Source organism: Misgurnus anguillicaudatus, chromosome 20, assembly GCF_027580225.2.
Source record: "Misgurnus anguillicaudatus chromosome 20, ASM2758022v2, whole genome shotgun sequence".
NCBI classification, from domain to species: Eukaryota; Metazoa; Chordata; class Actinopteri; order Cypriniformes; family Cobitidae; genus Misgurnus; species Misgurnus anguillicaudatus.
Genome location: NC_073356.2, coordinates 13401058 through 13422650, shown reverse-complemented (window position 1 = coordinate 13422650; position 21593 = coordinate 13401058). Strand labels below are relative to the sequence as shown.

Genomic DNA, 21593 nt, shown 5'->3' with positions numbered 1-21593 from the left:
AATTGGAATGCACAACCAAAAAACTAGATTTCTGAAAAATTAAAATTAAAAAACGGAGTTATCTCGTTTTGCAACGAAACTTTTCATATATATATATATATATATATATATATATATATATATATATATATATATATATATATATATATATATATATATATATTATAACCAACATACTTCATATTTCTGGGAAAAGAAAGCATCACAACAACCTCTGAAAGTAAACAGCCATGTTTTACTGTTGCATAAGAGAAATTGGACATTTTAACACTATAAACAAAAAATTAATAAGATAAATATCACTGCTATCATGCACACGCACGTATATCCCAATTAACTTCCGCATTCCAGATACTATATCATCCACATTAACCTAAAACTTTGACCATACGTTACTTTTCAAAGTATTAAAATAAAATTGCTGATTTATTGACAACCACTGCGATATGCATCACAATATGCACACATGCGATATTTCCGGGATATTGCGTAGCCCTAATGCAGAGTTAAGTCTGATTTATACTCCTGCGTTGGACCAACACCATTTACGCGGTATTCTACGTGTCAGTTTTCAAAGCAAAAGTGGAAGAAACAGCAGCTTGTGGAGGTTGTTGGAAAAGCATCAACGGTGATGGTGGCAAATAGACAGCAGATTTTGTTACAGCCTGAGTTGTTAAATATCACTCCTCAACTTGGTCCATCTTTGTTTTATTGCCACAAGCAGAAAGCGTATAAGGAAATGTTTACATGAGGGGTTCTAGCAGACGAATCACATTGCTTGGGGTCCACGTAGAGCTGACACATTGTTGCATTTTTGGGGAGGTGTGCGTCAAGGTATGGCGTAGGGTACGCTGCTATGCCTAGAAGTATAAATTGGGCTTTACAGGTTTAAAAGGAAATAGCATGCAGCAAGATAAAATGTGTTTTGGCCCATTATAATAAAAATAAATAAAAATAATGGTTATAAAACCTTAGGTCACACTTTATATTCACTCTAAAAACAAACGGTGCTATATAGCACAAAAAGTGGTTCTTTGCTCGCGATCATAGAAGAACCGTTTTTGGTGCCATATAGCACCAGTGAAGCACCAGTGAAGCACCTGTGTAGAACCATATAGTGCTATGTAGAACCATATGTGGTGCTATATGGCCCCTATATGGTTCTACACAGGTGTTATACAGGTGCTTCACCGGTGCTATATGGCACCAAAAATTGTTCTTCTATGATTACGAGCAAAGAACCACTTTTGGTGCTATATAGCATCGTTTGTTTTTAGAGTAAAGGTACAGTATGGGGTTTTAGCGGCATCTAGTGGTGAGAATGCAAATTGCAACCAACCTCAATTTTAAAACATGATGAGAAGCTACGGTAGCTGCCACAGGACAAATATTTTGGCGCCTGAGACAATGTAGGGACAAAACGCGCTCATTATATTGCATTTCTGTCAAGACATTCTTGTAAAAGTTACACATTGCACCTTTAACTGATATGTACACAATGTATACAATGTATGTTATTACATTTTACTTACATTTAAGTTACATGCAGTTGCACTCTTGACCCTAACCCTAAACCCATGTACAAAATAAACAATGTATTAAATGCTTTATTCATAAAGGTACACAGTAATTAAAGACACTTAAAGGAACAGTATGTAGTATTGTGGCCTAAACTGGTACTGCAATCACACAACTGGTGGCCAATACACAAAATGACAACATAAACATCAGTTGAGGGCTGCAACTCCACTTTTTAAATGACAATATCCTGGCCAGACCACTGTTGTCAGTGATATAAGTATTTGAAATGAAAATGATTTCTTAATGTCTAGTGACATATCAGGGCCATTTTATGATAAATTGATATAAATTTCTTCCATACTGTTCCTTTAATATAGGACCCTTGGTGACAATTTACACAAATATATTATTATTTTAAACTTTCTGAAGTTTAAAATTCCACTTTAATAGCATGTAAAATATAAAGAGCTCAGATGCAAATGCATCTGGCATGTTTTCTTGTAAATTAGCATTTTATAATTAGACTAATGGATTCTGCCACCAAAGCGGTATTTCTGAATGGCCTGAGGCCAGGATTAAGCGGATTTGAACGAAAGTATTTGATGAACGTATAATGCGTGCCAAGAGCATTAGGTTAAAGGGATATGTCATCATTTACTCACTCTCATGCTGTTACAAACCTGTATACATTTCTTAGTTCTGATGACTACAAAGGAAAAAGGAATACTATGGAAGTGAATGGGACTCATGATCGTTTTGGTTTCAAACATTCCTTAAAATATCTCACTTTGTGGACATCAGAACAAATAAATTTATACAGGTTTGTAACAACATGAGAGTGAGTAAATGATGACAGTATTTTCATTTTTGGATGAACTATCCATTTAATATCATTATCTTATTTTTGTCAGGTCGCGTTTAGCGGCTTTTGCATCTGAGCTCCTCGTACTTACACTCTTGGCCATCCCAAATTATAAGCATAGTCAAGGTGTTAAAAACGGATGCTGATACACCCCATCACCCCATATAATTATTTTACAGATATTAAAAACATTTTCAAAAAAGATAGAGAGAAAAAGAGTGACAAATAGAGACATAGTGCAACATATCCTGTTTTGGAAACTGTAGCTATTGTCCGTTAGGGGGGAGAGGGTGTTGACCGGATGAGGTCAGGGGTGCAAGAGGATCCGGATAAGCAGCATGGGCAACCAGCGGATAAATGGAAGGGCATTTCGTTAAGCAGGTCACATGGGAATTGGCAGAGGTTTGAAACTAACAAGATGTTGGCCTCCCTTGAGGTGTGGAAAGGGAAAGTGGAGTACAAAATGTCAGCCGTCCAGCTCCTCCACACGCAGGGCTTATTTATGACTATAAACGGGAGGTGCTGGCCTGTAGCGTATTAAGTCTTTCTCAATGCACTCTGCGTACGGGAAGCCGGCAGCCGAGGTCTCCTGTGCTTTATTGATCTGGAAGTTGTTTGTCGGGGGAAAATGGCACACGATGAGATGTCCTGGTGCTACAGAGAAGGTACTGTAGCAGAAGCCCATAAAGGTGTAATGGATGCGACAAAAATAGAAGTTTTAATTGGGAGGAAGTGGGTGAAAAGCTGGAACAATGAAGAGGAAGAAAGGCATGTGATTAAAACGCCGGAGGTCGAGAGGACCCCACCTCACCGCAAAACACGCTGGAAGGGACAACGAGGCATGTCCCCCCTTCTCATCCCCTATTTAAACTGTTTTTCCTGCATATTCCCAAGCAAGTCAAGTCATTGTCATAAAGTGGCCATCCTTGTGAAGGGTCACAATGATCTTGTACAGTAACAAACATACATCTAGCACACGTCCTTAAATAAATTATCTCATCATAAAACAACATAACAGTTTTAACTTTTATCTATCTATTTATCTACACTCTCAGAAATAAAGGTACAAAAGCTGTCACGTGGACAGTACCATTTCAAAAAGGTACACCTTTGTACCCAAAAGTGCATAGTTCTTCTTCAAAGGTACATGTTGGTAGTTTAAGGTTACGTATTGGTACCTAAAGGCACATAGGACCTTTTTAAAGGGTACTGCACGAGTGACTATCTATCTATCTATCTATCTATCTATCTATCTATCTATCTATCTATCTATCTATCTATCTATCTATCTATCTATCTATCTATCTATCTATCTATCTATCTATCTATCTATCTATCTAACAGATAATTAATAATACCACATGGCTGCGCAACAGTGCTGTAAACATTCATTCTCTCTCTCTCTCTCTCTCTCTCTCTCTCTCTCTCTCTCTCTCTCTCTCCTCCTCCTCCTCCTCCTCCTCCTCTCCCTCCTGCACTTTAGACACGCAGATTGTCATTCCCTCTCATCACTTCTCTCCTCCTCCCACCCCGAGCTCACCATCGCAGTGGACCAGCCCTCAGTGGATGAGAATAAACGGAGAAAACCCTTAAAACATAGTGCGCACTTAAAAGTCACCCAGAAGGCGATTTTACCTCATGAATGTTACGCTTTTGCGAATGGAAATGTAAACGCGCGTATTCGACACTTTTTCCATATGAAACCGCGCGTGCTGAATTAAAATCACACCGGCTCGGAATCGCTCATCTTCTAAACATCAATGGGAGGACAGTGCTGAACAATGTTTAACTACAGACGACTCAGCACTCATTAACAAAGTTTCCAAGAAATCCACAGGCGCACAGGAAGATTTCCTCCTGCTTTTCCCGTTTCCTCAACACAGTGACAGAGAGAGAAAGAGAGACAGAAAAATAGAGAGAGAGATCATGGTGCTTTATGAGAGAGCAGAGACAAAACTTTCAGTCCTGTAAATTTGGTGAATCGCACTGACCTGTGATAATCCACGCGCCGTGTCTTGTGAGTTTTGCCGCCACATTCACCAATAACGGATTTTACAACGGCACGATTAACGGTGGATTATGAGGCCAGTCGACGACATCCCCTGTGGTAAATTTAAACTTCATTTCTTTCACCATTGCTAGACTGCTGTTTTATTAAAAAAAGTGGGCTGTAAAAATTACCTTAAATATATATAAATTAACCATGGTTTCATTAGCATAGTTAAATTGTAGTAAGTTTACTGTTTCTGGTAGATTAATTAGCCCACCATTTGTGTTACCACTACAAATATCATTGGTTCCTGTGGTGAGACAATATGGTTACTGTGGTTACTACCAATGTCAAAGCTATTATTGCTGTGGTGAATTCAATGGTTAATTTTCGTAAATGTATGTTTATTAGTTGCAGGCGAAGCGTTGCGTTTGAAGCGTTTATTAAACTTTTAAAACGCGTCTGAAGACCGCTGCGTTCATTATTGTCGCTCGCTGTCCATCTGCGCAAGAACGCAAGAACGCGCGATCTGAACTTGATCAGGTGAAAAATACAGCTAAGACCAACATAAGCTGGTTTAAGGTGGCAGTTGCTGGTTTAAAATGATCCTAGCCTGACCAGCTAAGTCCGGCTAGAGCACCTTAAAAAGCGACCAAAACACAGCTAGTCCAGCTTTGCTGCATCGGCAAAACCAGCTAAAACCAAGCTGGGAGACCAGCTAAAACCAGCTCACCAGTTTATGCTGTTCTTAGCTGGATTTCTCAGTAGGGATATTTAAATTATTGCAAATTCACAATTTCACTCAGACGTAATGCCTTAATTTCTTTTTAATTTCAAGTTGTATCATACTTTTATTGTTTAATCTATAAATTTGTTAATAGTAATTTATCAAAATCAATGTTTACTTATTTGTAAGTGTCTAAATATGAGGGTTTTTTTCAATCGAAAGAGAGGGTGAGATTGATTTCTCTATTTATTCACCTATAAATGGAAATTTAGTATTATTTTTCAAATTAATATATTATTCTGGTAACACTTTACAGTTTCATTTGTTAACATTTGCAAACTGCATTAATGAACATAATCTAACAATAAACACTGCATTTATTAATCTTGATACGTGTTAAGTTTTACTAATATGTAAATAAACTTAAATAAGTAAGGGATAATGTACATCCAGCGAAGCAGAGGTCTTAATAACAGCTGGATGTAACAGGACATTATTCTGCTTATCACACGGAAACTTGCAGAATGAATAAATAGGCTAATTGTATATGAAAATGGATTTAACATATTTTATAAACTTGACATGAGAAAAGTTACACTGGAGTGATAAATTAATCATATACTGTAAGTAGTACCAGTCAAGATGACTGGCAGTACCCGAATGATCTGTGTGTTATTTGGGTTAGTGCTGTGTGGTATATAGAGTTTTCGGTAATATATCAGTATTTTTCCTAGCACAATATAGGATGCGAGTACCATCTATATCGGTATGGTCTGATATGACCCGCCTTTGTACCAAAAGCTCTGCCAGAAATGTACACTGAGGTCAGATGAAGGCTTTCCAACCAGCTCGCATGCAGATGCATATTTTCAAACAGGGAGGAAAACATTGTTTTTGAATTTTGGAATAATCCGGATAACAGATCTGTGAATGTGGCGTTTAACCAGTGGTGGCCGGTGCCTCCTCTTCCAAGGAAATTTTGATGAGTATCACACGTAATGTCAAAATACGTGCCTGCTGCATACGGGTCGAAAGGGTTCATGATAAAAGAGACGCTCACGTCTCACAAAACACTAACTTTACACTAAACTCTGATTACACGTGAGATTAAGCAAGTATCTAGCAAACGCGAGTGTCTCTTTTATTATAAACTCTTACAAAGCGTCTGTAGCAGGCTCGTATTTTGACATGACACACGATGCACATAGGTTCACATGACGCGTTGCGTTTTTAAAGCGTTTATAAAAACTTTTTAAAACGCGTCTGAAGACCGCTGCGTTCATTATTGTCGCTCGCTGTCCATCTGTGTTTGAACTTACTAGCTTATGCTGGTCTTATCTGGATTTTTCAGTAGGGACATTTTAATAATTGCAATACAATTTCACTCAGACGTAATGCCTTAATTTCTTTTTAATTTCAAGTATCATACTTTTATTGTTTGACTTATAAATTTGTTAATAGTAATTTATTGAAAGCAATGTTTACTTATTTGTAAGTGTCTAAATATGAGTTTTTTTCAATCTAAAAAAAAACAGCTGCTGCATATGGGTCGAAAGGGTTCATGATAAAAGAGACGCTCACAAGACACTTACTTTACACTAAACTCTGATTACACATCATGAGATTAAGCAAGTATCTAGTTTTATTATAAACTCTTACAAAGCGTCTGTAGCAGGCACGTATTTTAACATGACACACGATGCACATAGGTTCACATGACGCACAGAACACATATTGTGACATGAAGATACACATACATGACAATGTTTTGACAATTTTTGGATTCGTGCATCCTTGGAAAAGAAGTCACGAATAGGGTTGTGGATCAAGAACCGGTTTCCTTTTAGAACCGGTTCCAAAACAACAACAACCAGGTAATCGATATGACGCGGGCATACTGATTCTGTTTATTGATTCCTGACTCTCTCATTAATTCTCGCACGGCGAACAGCAGTGAGCGTTTTACAGTTGTTTCTATCTGTCAGAACCTGCAACGAACCTTCTCTCATTACGCACATACGCAGTACATTACACTCTGCTAGGGATGCACGATATATCGGCTGACATATCGTTATCGGCCGATAACTGCTTATTTTTAATATTATCGTTATCGGTCTGATAGCAAAATTAGGCCGATAAATAAAGCCGATAAATAATGGATTATTTCGGCTTGTTGAACCACTTCATTTGCTCATTGCTGGGCATGTGGAGTTTTGCTTGGTGCTTTCTGTGACGTAGCACGAAGATGACACGTGTTGCGCGCTTAATAAGAGTATGCTAGTCTAGCGCGAAGACAAGATGTCTACGGTCTGGGAGTTTTTCTGCAAATGTGAGGTAATGCAAGGGGGCAGTAAATCAAAAAACTTCAATATGTATATTTATTGGCCTATTTATCGGTTATCGGCCCCCAAATATAATGAGTAATCGGTTATTGGTATCGGCAAAAATTTCCATATCGGTGCATCCCTACACTCTGCACTATGATTGACCGCAGCAAACGTTAAGAAGTTTGATGAAACTTTGTGGAAAAATACTGTAGTATTGCCAAAGGCAATACATGGGGCAAGGATATTTCGTGTAAGGGAGGCAATACGTCTAAAATGATGTAACCTTTGCCTTAACAATGTGTAAATCTAAAGGAATCTAAATCGCTGAGTCCTCATACTACGCGCCAGATACAGCTAATATTACCAATAGCAGTATCTCACGCTCAGGTACAAAACCAATTGTTAGAATTTCTACTTGCCAATACCCAGCCACAGCCAACAAGTTATAGACTAAATGTGGCAAGAATAAAATAAAATAAAAATCTTCAAAGTTTTTGTTCTTTTATTCTTTCACTAAAAATATTGGAATCGGAACCAGGAATCGGTAAGAAACGGATTCGATGAGCGGAATCAGCATTGGAATCAGTCAAATTAAAACGATACCCTACCCTAGTCATGGCGGCCACTGCGAATGACCAATCAGAATCATGTATTCCATAAACCTGTGTAATAACATTAGTTAATGCACAGTAAAATAACAGAAATTAGCAAAAATTAATACTTTAAAAATAATTCGTTTGTTGTTCATGTTAGCTAATGCAGTTATAATGTTGATGAATGGGACCTTATTGTAAAGTGTTGCCAATATTGCACATTAAATAATAAAAAGGAGGTGTACAATTTGAAAATGACATGTTGTGGCATTCCAGATTGTAGATTCTGTGTGGCATAATTATTGAAGAATGGGGATCATATACTTGGTATTCCTTAAAAGCTTGTCTCTATCTTGATTTTTCAGAGTCTTAGTCCTTACCATCAGTTTTAAGGATGAAAGATTTCTGCATGGGGCCGTTAAGGCTCGCTGTTCTAGTTCTGCTGAGCGGCATGTCATTCGGAGTCGTCGAACTGGAGCCCGTCCCAAAGAAGCAACATCAAAGTCTCAGTCCCCGTTCGCCTTTACAGAACATCACCCTGGCTGTCATTTTGCCCCTACACAACACGGAGTATCCCTGGGCATGGCCACGGGTGGGCCCCGCCTTGCTTTGGGCTCTGGAGAAGGTGAACTCTAACCCCAACCTGCTGCCTGGTTACCACCTACAGCTGGTCTTTAACAGCAGCGAAAACAAGGATGGAGTGTGCTCAGACTCTGTGGCTCCTCTCGTGGCCGTGGACCTAAAGTTCTCGTACAACCCCTGGGCTTTCATTGGGCCCGGTTGCGAGTACTCTTCCTCACCCGTAGCCCGTTTCACCACACACTGGGAGGTTCCCATGATCACTGCTGGGGCGAGAGCGATGGGCTTACATTTGTACTCTTCTGTCACCAACATCGGTCCCACGCACAAGAAACTTGGCGAGGTTGTGGCAAGGATGCACCGACACTTCGGCTGGCACAAACATGCCATGCTTATGTTTAGCGATAATAAGACCGATGACCGGCCATGCTACTTTGCCGTGGAGGGACCGTACACAGAGATGCGCAACGAGAACATCACGGTGTATGACATGGTGTTTAATGAGGATGAGGAACTGGTCCAATATGAAACACTTGTCAAGGATATCAGCGAGAAAGCCCGTGGTAAGTCTACACACACTGTAAAAAAATGAATAGCAGCCTGATGTTTAATGTCAGACTTGTCAGACTCACTAAAGAAGTTCTTGCTCACATTACTAATGTAAATTGACATTGTGATTGGTCTGAGGAAACTCACCCTGTTTTTTTTTTTTAGTTTGAACGTGTCATTTCTCTTCACAGATAGTCACACAGCTAAACACTGGTGACTATTTTCAATGGAAAGTAGCTAAGCCTTCTTGGAAAGTCGCTAAATGTCACTTAATTACGTCATAACATAATTAGCATATCAGTGACGTCATCACAGCATATTTGCATGCTTACTACATTGGCACTTCAAATCTGTTTCACCTTTCTCTTACTCTCTGAACTGTCACAAACTATATTTAAATATAACTGAATGCCTAAAATAAGTATGAAATAGTGACTGAACGTGACCCATTAAAACTAGGGGCACAAACTAACAAAGGATTTAAGGGGACAGAGAATGAAAAAGCATTTTTACCTTGTCTTTGTTGAATAATGGTAATCTACCCACATTCACAAACATACAAAAAGTGCTAAAAATCTCAGTCTCATAGAAATTCCTCTTTTAGAAATGTCAGCCAGAAAACAGCCCAATCTGAAAAACTGATGTTTATGTTGTCATGTTGTGTAACAACGCCATCCAGTGATTGCTGGAAATATCGCTAAGCCAGTTAGTTGTATGGCTGGACGGAAAAGTGCACTCATTACTCTAAATATAAAGACATAATAAATAAATACGAAGTAACTTTCAAATACGAAGTAAAATCATTCACTTGCTTCCCTGTTGACTTGATGAGGTACGTGTTTAATGTCGGGGTAAGACACCTCTGGCCAATAGGGAGCGTTGTTACACAAATTTGATGCTGGGAGAATGAAAGAGACATGTTTCCATATTTACCAAACCAAATATGTCAATGCATCCTTCGCGCTCCACGGCCGGCAGGGTGGACAGACAACCACTCAACGTGTTCAATCCGAGTGATTCCATAAGCCATCCACGCCCGCCGGCTGTGCACGAACGCCGCTCCGTCCCGCCACTTTGAATGGAAGTCAATGGAACGTCTAGTGCGATTTCCCCCAAAAGTGGGCGTGAACCTGTTCAGAGACATTCTATGACGTTGCGCCGGTTGTGCGTATAGTAACACGGCTACTTTACATATTTATACAGGTCCAAGCAGTCTGTGCTTTTGGTCTTTTTTACTTACTGATCTCCTGTGAATTTGTGAAATGTTTTGATGTGTTTTCATTAAGATATTGACCAAAGAGTGTTTTGAAGGCATGGAAGGAAATTTCTTATGTTTTTTTCGATTTCTGAGTTGGGTGTGTAAGTCACCAAATCCTACCGTATATTCTTGTTACCTAAATCATAACACCATTTTGAATCATGTCAACAACTCTTAAGGGGGTCGCACACCGGCCGCATCGAGTCGCGTCTAGGACAACTCGGAGGTATTGTAAACCGGAAGTGCACATTAAATAACGCGAGCTTCGTCAGATAGCGTCTACTTCAAAATGCAAAATATATGTTAGCAGCCAATGTTATTGGTTAATGATTTGGGACAAATATGATGTTATTTAATGTTAAACTGTGTGAGTGGCACTGTGTGGCACGACACGGATTTGAGCAACTTCCTGAGTCAAAGCTGGGGGGCCCGGACAGGCTCCACCTGGCGGCGCCGGTGTGTGTATACTCATGGAAAAAAATGTGTTAGATTTTTTTAGAACAGCGCTGAGCTGCGCGGCCTTTGTGCGATCCCCTTGAGTCAAAGCTGGGCGGCGCGGTAAAAGACTTTGCAACTGAGCTATGCTCATGTTTTTTTGCTCAAACAGAAAACAAATGAGTAGCAAACAATACCCAAAGAAATGATTGGAAATGCTGTTTGTACGCAGCTTATTCACACATCGGTTCTTCACAGTCTGAATGTGCTGGTGCAGCTGCTTAGCTCACTGTATACACAAAGCAGATGCAGAGAGAGATGCACGCATGCCCCGGGAAAGCAAGACCATGTGCAGTGTAGTCGCTAGATTTGTCGCTAGGCACTTTTTGTAAACAACTCGCTAAAGGGGTCTGAAAAGTTGCTAAATCTAACAGCAAAGTCTCAAGTTGGCAACACTGCTGGTATCAGTCTGATTCTCTTCATAAATACTTAGCATGTGAAAGAGAGTGACAACCATATTCTTAAAACGGCTTTACATTCTTTACATTTACAAGAGTCAAGTGATTTCTGAGAGCAAGTTCAGTTGATATATGCTATATGATTGTAACTGTAGTTGACAACCTGTCTGTCACAGGGTTGACAAGCGTATGACATAAGTGAGGGGTGTGCAAAACGTCAGTGCTATCAACCTCTCTTAGCTTATTAAAAATGACAGAAACTAGAGGTATTGTGCTGTTAGCGTTTAGGCAGGAAAGGGAAGAATAGGAAGGAAACTGGAGGTCTGAGAGGTTGAAAACAGCGTTGTACGATGACGCAATACAACCATTATTTGTGACTGTTAACAGGCATTACTTCCGAGTTATTTAACAAGAAACATTTTACATTTATTCAGTCAAATTATGTAACCCAGTTTGTCATTTATGTTGTGATTTATTGTTTTCTACATAAAATTATCCTAATGTAAATAGCATACTGTGAAAATATAACTTAGTAAGATCATGTCAAAGATTAAAATCAATTATGGAAATCAAACGTTGATGCCCCAAATCACAAAATTAGATTATGAGACTTTAGCTTGGATTTCAGAGGGAGGGTCACATATTTCATATACAAAATAAAAGAATAAAATTGATGCGCCAAAATATCAAACAGATATGCAGACTAGCAGCTTGTACCCTTGGCTGCACGTTTTTATTGTTATTGTTGAGGTTCAAGTAAGGCTAGGCGATAAAACGGTATCGATATATACTGTCGATTAACCTTTATCGATAACGATAGCAGGGTTTCCCGCAGAAAATTTGTTAGTTAAGGTGGTTTTGGGGGCAAAGGGCGTGGCAATCAAAGGGGCGGGGCGTATGCGTCATGATGAAAATAAAAATATTTTAATAAAATAAATAAATAAAATATTTTTATTTAAAACACTCAAATAAAACTTAATTTTAAAGAAACTATGACAAAAAAGGAACACATACTAGATTATTAATGAATTAAATGTTTTTACCTCCAATGGGAATAGCTGTGTGAACGTCTGGCGAACGATGATAGATTGCAAAAATTGTAAAAACTGATTATTTACCACTATTAATTACATTATCTTAAAGGAGTGTAACTGTAGCATGTAAATAATGCACATAAATAAAGTGAGCAAGAGCGCTCAACAATTATATCTAATCAACAGGCACGTGAAACCTTAGCAGGTTGCTTAAATAACAAACTCACCAGTTAACTTCCTTTAAAATAAGAAGAACTATAGACTAATACAATAACAGGCTTAAATAACCCCAAAACATAAGTCCACTAACAGTTCTCACGGACACACGTTTTATCAACTGGCTATCCTCCAGACATGACGGACCACGTGCTGTTGCTGAGGAGATTGTCAATAAAAAATGCAATGTTAACTCGCCAGTGTGGCAGTTCTTTGTTTTTTTTGCGTCTGTCCAACATCAGAACATGTTGTGTGTAAGCTGTGCAAAACTAACTTTCCGACAAAAAGCGTAAACACGATCAACTTATTTGACCACCTTAGCCGTGTACACCCTCTTATGGCATGCTGTCCGTCTGCATCTACAAGCAGTCCACGATGAAGAGGTACACGGATGCCCTTATGATAAATCATCCAAGCGTCCTTAATTGTTCTACATTTACATTGCGCAGATTTTGTACCAATATATTTGGAGTTTTTTAACACTATAGAATTTATTTAACACCAATTTATCTTCATGTATGATATAAGATTTTTTTTGTAATGCTAAACTAAAATTATTTATTGTTTGCCTTAAATAAAGTGTGTAAAATAATAAAACATATAGCAGTTAAATAAAAACTTTTTTTCTACTCTTCATTTTTAAAAAGCTTAAAAAATGTAACAATAATTATTGCTTTCGAATGATATAACATGTTATATCGATGATAATCATTTTAGCTGTATCTCCCAGCCCTAGGTTCAAGATGACAAAGCTCACCATACATTGCAAAAACAAAAGATTAAATCAGTATTTACATAAATGTGACTGACAGGTTTACAACCAGAGCCTAAAGATTTTTATTAAGTGCAAATTTAATACTCATGAATTTGTCTGTGAGAGCCGGCACACGACCCCCTGAGCTCATCTGTGCCCATGGCTGAAAAATGAGCTCACTGAAGCAAAGCTCTGGAAACAATTAACTCAGAAGAGATTCAAGAGCACTCAACCTTGTCCCGCTGCCCTTATTCCCAGAGTTTGAGAAAAAAAAACGATGAAGCGTTTCATAAATGTTTGCACACATAATAAAAGCTTCAGAATGTGAACATGGGAGAGACGCAAAGGGAGAGTAAAGAAAATGCGTCAAATAGGCTTGATTTGCAGAAAAACACATTGATAAAATGTTACTTCAAATGTCACTTTGTATTAAAGCACCTGTTGGCTGGATCAATGTGGACAATTGACTTTTCACTGTTGGCTCCACTTGCCAGGTGAAAGTGACTTCACAGTCAGTCAGGGTCTCCACTTGAGGGATAAAAAGACAGACAGGCTGGTGGACGTTGATAGATATACACAGACTAAAGAGTTCAAGGTATAAAAGATGCTTCTTATTAAGTTGTTTTAGGTTTAAATAAACAGGAAAAGCACTTTATACCTCCATTGAAAAAGCCATTATGTGCTATTTGAAAAACAAAGCAACTTTGCAGTGCAAAATCTGTCGCCTGTATCGTCTCTCCAGACAGTATGTCTGGATGCACCTAATGCTTTTCCTATTTCGTGATCCACACCTGAGAAATCACCACACGAGTTGCAGCGCGGCTGAATATTGACTCTCTATCTGTGTGAGTAATTGCTGAGCAGCAAAAGCAGAGCGAATGTCGACTGACTGTGCTTCTGTGAGCATGTTTCTGTGCTCAGACTCAACCTAAATCTGCTGCTGCTGTTTTTTGAGCATAGGCGATTAAATGGGCTCAGACGACAGATCGACTTGGATGTCAAGCAGAACATCCTTTTAATAGTGCCTCATACTTTCTTGATCTCAGAAGCACACAAATACACAGAAACATGAATTCACATGTATATTAAGAATTATACAACAGTTCTTTCTGGTTCTCGAATCTGATTGGCTTAGAGGCGTGCAATATTCTACTGATAACGGCACAGTAACCGCTTCACCTTTCGTATCATTCCGCCACCTAGTGAATGGAGGTCCTCTAAACAGGCTCATCTCTGAATGGAAAAACTGCACACACACACGGACACACACAAACGTGCTGTTTTGAATCACTCTCCTTGTGTCTCATTAGTTCACTAGCTCGTAAATCAGTATGTGAATCCCAACCGGAAGTTATTTTTCCGTCAAAGATCAGCGCCCTTGGATGTTACGTTAAACTTAATGGGAGTAATGTCTTTTCACATCGTGTGGACGATTAACACTTGGAAAGAGGAATAAACAATTTTCTGGAGCGATCTCTCTCCTCAGAACGCGAAAACACCGTGGAACCGCAGGTAAGCACCACAGCTGTTAAATGTGGACATTGATCATTTATTTTATCGTGACGTGACTATTAAAACACGTTATGAGATATCACCATTGATATATTTATAAGCAGCATGCAAAAAACACTTATAAAAAACTGTTTTATATAGTACTGACAAGAACAAAGTCTAATAACAAGCGAGTGCTCGTATTGCGTTAAGAGTAAATGGGAAACCAATAGTAACATTATATAGTGTAGTTTTATTAACTTTTACCTCACACCAAAACAATAACAACACAAAAGACACTAAATATGAATAAGAAAACAAGTTATCATTTCATCATGACACCAAATACTGGTGATTTGATCTAATTTTTGACCATCGGGCCAACATGAGAGCCAGGGAATCCCTGTCAGAGATGTAGCCCAGAGAGGGCGATGGTCAGCGGGGCGAGTGAACACTGACGTCCGCTCATGCTTTGGTTCTCATTCGTATCGAATCTCACTAAGCAAGCGTTCAAACCGGCGCTATCTTTACTAATCGACTGTAGATTTAAATATATTACATATATATTCTCGACTGAACTAATCTTAAAACTACACTTTGTGACCAAGAAATTGTAATATTTCAAAACGGCAAATCCGTCCATTGAGTTAATATGAGATTCAAAGCAGCCGAAAGTGTTACCTGTCATTCTGGCCGCCCTCAAATCCGTGGCGGAAGAAGTAGTTCTCAAACAAAGAGGCTTTTAAAATTACTCCGTTGTTGTTTTCTAGTTTTTGTTTTTCAAACGTGTGCCGTCGAACTGTTGTATAAAAGCAATATAGCTCTCGGAGTCGTGTGATATAGCTCTATATCATCACGGCTGTGATTGCCTCTGGCCTAATCACAGCCGTGATGATATAGAGCTATATCACACTCCTAAAAAGTATTTAATTACTTATTACTAATTACTTTCTAAATCCTGTTAAGTAAAGATACAAAGATAGACTTGCATTTCAACCTTAGATTTTAATTTCGATGTTAAATCCACTATTGTATTATATATAATTGTTTTACAGTCCATAAACAGTATTTAGTTCAATTACATCAGAAGTAACTGTAATTATATTGCTGGAAAAATAAGAGTAATACTTAGCAACTAGTTACACCCAACACTGCGAATAGATTATATACAAAGTCTAGAAATTAATTAATGTCAGGCAAAGCAATGATGCAAATGTGCGCAACGCATTTGCTACAAACACGCTTCAAACACGTCTTGCAAATTTCACTTCACTTTTGGTGTGCACACGCCATTGGGGAGTCAACATGGCTAATAATAATGATCTTAGCTCACAAATAACATTACATCACATTATGTACTTTAATTTTTTTATTTTAGAGCATGACTAATTGAAGGATTAAAAATGTATTCGAAAAATCCATGTTGTGAAAAACAACTTAGTATGTTTGAATGAGAATATTGTTTTAAAAAAAACAACCTAACTTAATAAAATATATAATAATACATATTTTCAGAGTTAGACTATATTGTATTAAAAGTTCACTAAGTGAGTTTCACAAGGATTGACAAACAGTCCACTGTATAAACAAGATAAAAAGCCCATTGGTATTTACACATGCATTCCTTTATGACTTTTGTTCTCTTTGGCTGTAGTTTATGGTTTTATTTTTGCCTGTATGACCTGTTACTTTTATTGACCTTGTCACTCAGCCATTTGAATCTATGAGCATGCAATCAATCAATTCACAGGCTTAGCTGACACAGGCCGTGAAATTGACAGGGATATTTGCGAATCTCCATCAGCTCAGCTCTGATCCACTGTAATTATTACTGTCTTTACCTTTAACCCTTTATGCTGCCATCAAACTAGAGTCAGTTTTATGCCTGTTGCGATTATAAACTGTCTAGTTAGTAATTGCAATATTGGGAATTAATTGTGTCTTTCGGGGCTTGGGCGGTTATTTTTGACATGACCTTACTCATTCAATAAAGATATCAAGCACTCTAAAAATGGCTGGGATATTTTTTAACCATAATGGGTAAATATTGGACAGAACACACCGCTGGGTCAAAATTGTAACATAACAACAACCCAACATTGGGTAGGGAAAAGAAAAAAATAGTATAGTAATAGTAATATTTTTTATATGCATCAATAAAACAACATCCAATGTTTTATTACATTTTACTGCAACATTTTAATGGATGTACTTTACAATGCTTTGAAAGGGCTTTTTTGAAGTGATGAGGCAAATAGCTTTTTAAATGATTGTTTGAAATAGACAGCTAAAGAAAAAAATATTCTTGACAACTCTTTATCTGTTTTTGCTATTTAGTTTTACTTTAGAGATGCAATTAAAATAGATCTGTCATAATACATTGAAGTCATACTGCGCAAAACTCTTAGGCCACCACCAGCTTTTTTGTTTTAAGATAAAAACAGAAAATACAGGTAAAATGTGCATAAAAAAATATTTTCAGAACAAAATGGCTTCTTCAGGCATAGGTCAGTGTTTACATACCTGTCAACCATCCCGTTCTTCACAGGATTCTCACGTATTTTACCATTCATTTCTCACATATTTTTAGTTTTTCTATAAAAAAACTCAATTAATTTGGATGTGCAGGCTGATGCGTGTGGTGGGGTGTGCAGTTTTGTAACTTTGCGTGTAGGAAAACACTGCTGTTTGTGCTTTACTACTTAACTCAGCAGGTGTTAAGGAATGCAAGGTCTGCGACCTATGTGTATAACAAGTCACTTGCAAATGCAAGAGAGCCATACAAACAATGATACAACTGCAAAAATGACTTTCTTACCTAGTTTTTTGTCTTGTTTTCAATACAAATATCAAAAATAAATATAAAGAAAATTGGTCTAGTTTTCAGACAAAATATCAAATCTAAGTGAATTTGTGATTATAACAAACAAAATAATCTGCCAATGGGGTTTGAAAATGTTACATTATTTTTCTTGAACGAAGTGTTTAAGAAAAAAGTAAACTTATTTTAAGATTTTTTTTCTTACCCCATTTGCAGTTTTGTTTCTTGCTGTTTTTAAAGGCGCTCTAAGCGAATCTGTGTGACGGCACTTTTTGTTGATGTTTGAACTGTTTTCAAACAAACGGAGCGTAGCTAACTCCTCCCCCTCCCTTCCGTGCTTTCATGAACGCGCCTATTCCCCACCCCCAAATCCTTCTTGTCGTTTATTGGGTGGAACACTTTGTTATGGTTTCTGGTGTTTGGCCACTTTGTTGTTATTGCCGTTTGTGGAGCCTAGGCTGTCTACAGAGATCACGTTTTTACAGTTTGATTAGCGGACAGGCAGCAAGCAGATAGTGAGGAGATGTTTTCTGTATGTAACAACAAATGTTTTATGGTCTAAAACGCGTGAATTCGCTTAGAGCACCTTTAATCACAAACAAATTCACTGAAATTTGATATTTTTTGTATAAAAATAACTTATTTTCTTAGGTCATTTTGCTTATCACAAAAATATATCTTGATTTAAGAATTTTTAATAGTTGTACTGAAAACAAGACAACAACTAAGAAAGTCATTTTTTTGCAGAGTACTCATTCATTACCTTGCATAGTTAGGAAAACGGAGGGTGGGGGGTTGTTAAGGTTCAGGAAATTTCCCTTATGTTAAAATCCCAATGTTGACAGGTACGGTGTTTCATGTATTTTGTATTTAGCACATCTTGAACTCAATAGAAATGAATAATCAAGCTGCTGTTTCTTCTTCGTTTGTGGGTTCAATTTCCTGTTTTACAAAAACAACAAATGTAATGTTGCCATGGTGCCATAGTTGTAAAATGTTGGAAAATTTAGTATACTTCATGGGCCAATTAAAGCCTCATTAACCTAATTTTAAATTACAAATATTATGTATTATGAACTCAGAAAAAGGGGAACATGAAGGTACAAAAGTTGTCACTGGGGCGGTACCTTTTCAAAAAGTACACTTTTGTACCTAAAAGGTAACTACAGTGAGGAAAATAAGTATTTGAACACCCTGCTATTTTGCAAGTTCTCCCAAATCCAGAAATCACAATGTATGATTTTTTAACTATTTATTTGTAGCTGTATCATACAAATAAATAGTTTAAAAATCATACATGTGATTTTTTTTTTGAGAGATTATGTCTCTCACAGTGGACATGCACCAACAATGACAATTTCAGACCCCTCCATGATTTCTAAGTGGGAGAACTTGCAAAATAGCAGTGTGTTCAAATACTTATTTTCCTCAATGTAGCTCTAAGGTACATACTGGTACCTTAAATGTACCTAAATGGTACAATTTAGGACCTTTTTAAAAGGTACAGTATCGTCCCAGTGACAAAAATTTACAACTTTTGTACCTTATTTTCTGAGAGTGTATCATATAACATTATGAAGCAGTATCACACAGGCAAGAGTGATATATTCATGTATTTAGAACATCAGGTGTTTCAAAAACCCTATTGTGTATGTGTAACTTGTCAGATTCATCAGTTGGTTTTAGCTTAAAAGATGTGACCTTTTATTGCCATTTTTAAAACCTCATGTCTAAACTCGCCACAAAGTTATCGCAGGGACCCTCCGAAAGAGTGACAGAGAAAGAGAGCATGACTGGGCTCGTGAGATTACCTGCGTCTGCTATGAATAGGGTGGCCATTTGTGCCAGTTCCGCCGGACACCCCCCGAACATGTTTTCGGGTTCGTTCTCCGGAAGTCGCGTTGCTTGACCGCATACGTCATCATTGAGGTTCTCACATTTCAGTTAAATACATTAGAAAATTAAGGTTTATTTATTTTAAGACATACAATCATTGTAGTTTCATTCTTACCTTGAAATGTAACGGTTGCTTTTCTGAAATTAAACCCGAAATATTGAACCTTGATGACGTATGCGGTCAACCAACGCGACTTCCGGAGAACGAACCCGAAAACATGTCCGGCGGAACTGGCACAAATGGCCACCCTAGCTATGAAAGTCCACTGAGGAAATCAGTAATTTTGTCACTCATGTTGTTTCAGCAGTTACTGTGGCAGGATGATAATAAACAGATCATGGATCACAGCTGGGGCAGTTGTAGCCTAGAGGTTATAGAGTCGGGCTTGTAACCCTTGTTCGGTTCGAGTCTCACGGCTGGTTCCAGTCTCACGGCCGTTTCTGGTCTCACGGCTGGCAGGTGCAACTGTGGTGCCCTTAAGCACCTTACCTTAATTTTTCCCCGGGCGCTGGAATAGCTGCCCACTGCTCTGGGTGTGTGTCTGTGTTTACGACTTGCTGTGTGTGTGTTCACTACTCAATGGGATGGGTTAAAAGCAGAGGTCCCATTTCGAGTATGTGTTGCATACTTGACAAGCATTTCACTTTCAACTATTTCAAAAATATTTATTTGTCATGCTTAAACCATCTTCATATCAACACCACACCATATTTTTATTAATACTGGGTGAATCGTCCAAATGAGAATATTTCTCTCACACAAAGCCCTGTTGATTTCACACTTGTTTTGCTGTTGTGCTGTCAGTTTCCAATGTCTTTATAGAGGAATATGTTACGAGTCGAGGGGCTTTGTGGTTTGGACCAGTCCTGGCTGTGCACAGGCGGATTATCAGAGCCAGCAGTGCTGTTAAGCCTCATTGTAAACGTCAGGGCTCTGGCTGTTAAGTGGGCGTACCGAGCTAATTCAAACAACATGGTTTCATCCAAAAGCTGAATTACATCCTGAATTTTCACCTTTCTTCATAGTGTTTACCCCCAGAGCATTATTTAATAAATCAGGCGGTACAGATGAAAAAGGAAAATAATGCAGTATGTTGTATCCTTAAGGACACTTGTGATGTTATAACTTGCAAAGGTATTAATAGATTGATTTCTTTGTCTTAATTAGGTACTTATTTTCTGCTTAAGTAAATTAATTTCTAAAAATGATATCGAAAGTTTGAAATAAATGCTTTTTCCACATGCCAGCATTAAAGGTTAGCTTTACAAAAAAGATATAACAAGATTGAGCTGAATTGGGGATTATGCAACGCTCAATATGGTCGCTCTGGCGACGGAAGTCCAGCCTTTCAGTTAAAAGAACTAATCATCAATCGTTAAAGACTGACGACTCTGTTGGGGAGGGGCTCTGCTCAGAGTCACATACTGTAAAAGGGGCTTACCAAACTATATGCTTGCGCAGTAGCTGAAAAGACCTCGACAAAGTTGTTTATTAGCAAAATTTGAGTTTAAGTTTTGGTTCAGTTGATGTCAGGTTTAATTGTTGGTCAGAAATATGTTGTATAATTGTGATTTTAGAAATATATGTCTTTTCCATTCATGTAGCTTGCATTTTAGGGGCAATTTCATTTCTCTGTCTTACCCCTTCCCTTTTGTCTTCATCTTCCCCTTGCCCCTCGAAACTGAGTGAAGGGGAAGGGGTAAGACAGATCGTTCGTCTAAAAAATGAGACACCACTCAATTACCGTTTGCGTCACCTTTCCTTGCCGCTAACTGGCTGCTATGTAAACAGACAAGCGTTGACATAAACAAAGAAGATGCCGTCGTCTCAGGTTGTGGTATCGATCAGGGGCGTTGCCAGCCGATTTTGCCGGGGCTTCAGCCCCGAATGTTTTGAGTCAAGCCCCGAATGTAATGACCTGGGCTCATTTCAGTCAGTTCACACGCCACACCTTGTAGCATTTCTCACACTGAGAAGTAAGAGATAAACTGTCCTGCTATATACAATTAATGGACGAGACGCAGGCATACGCGGGGCAGTTCTGTCGAGTTCAGCTGCTTCAAGTTTTTTTAAATGTGTTC

General features: G+C 38.2%; 1 protein-coding gene across 1 annotated transcript in view; it reads left to right on the top strand.

Annotated features, from left to right (window-relative positions):
• Positions 1 to 3884: 3884 nt before the first annotated feature.
• Positions 3885 to 21593, top strand: part of npr1a (natriuretic peptide receptor 1a) — a 127547-nt gene continuing 109838 nt past the window's right edge. The window contains exons 1-2 of the mRNA XM_055219623.2: positions 3885 to 4490; positions 8386 to 9162. Coding sequence (XP_055075598.2) covers positions 8415 to 9162 — 748 coding nt within the window. The 5' untranslated portion in view covers positions 3885 to 4490; positions 8386 to 8414. The remainder of the gene's footprint in view (positions 4491 to 8385; positions 9163 to 21593) is intronic.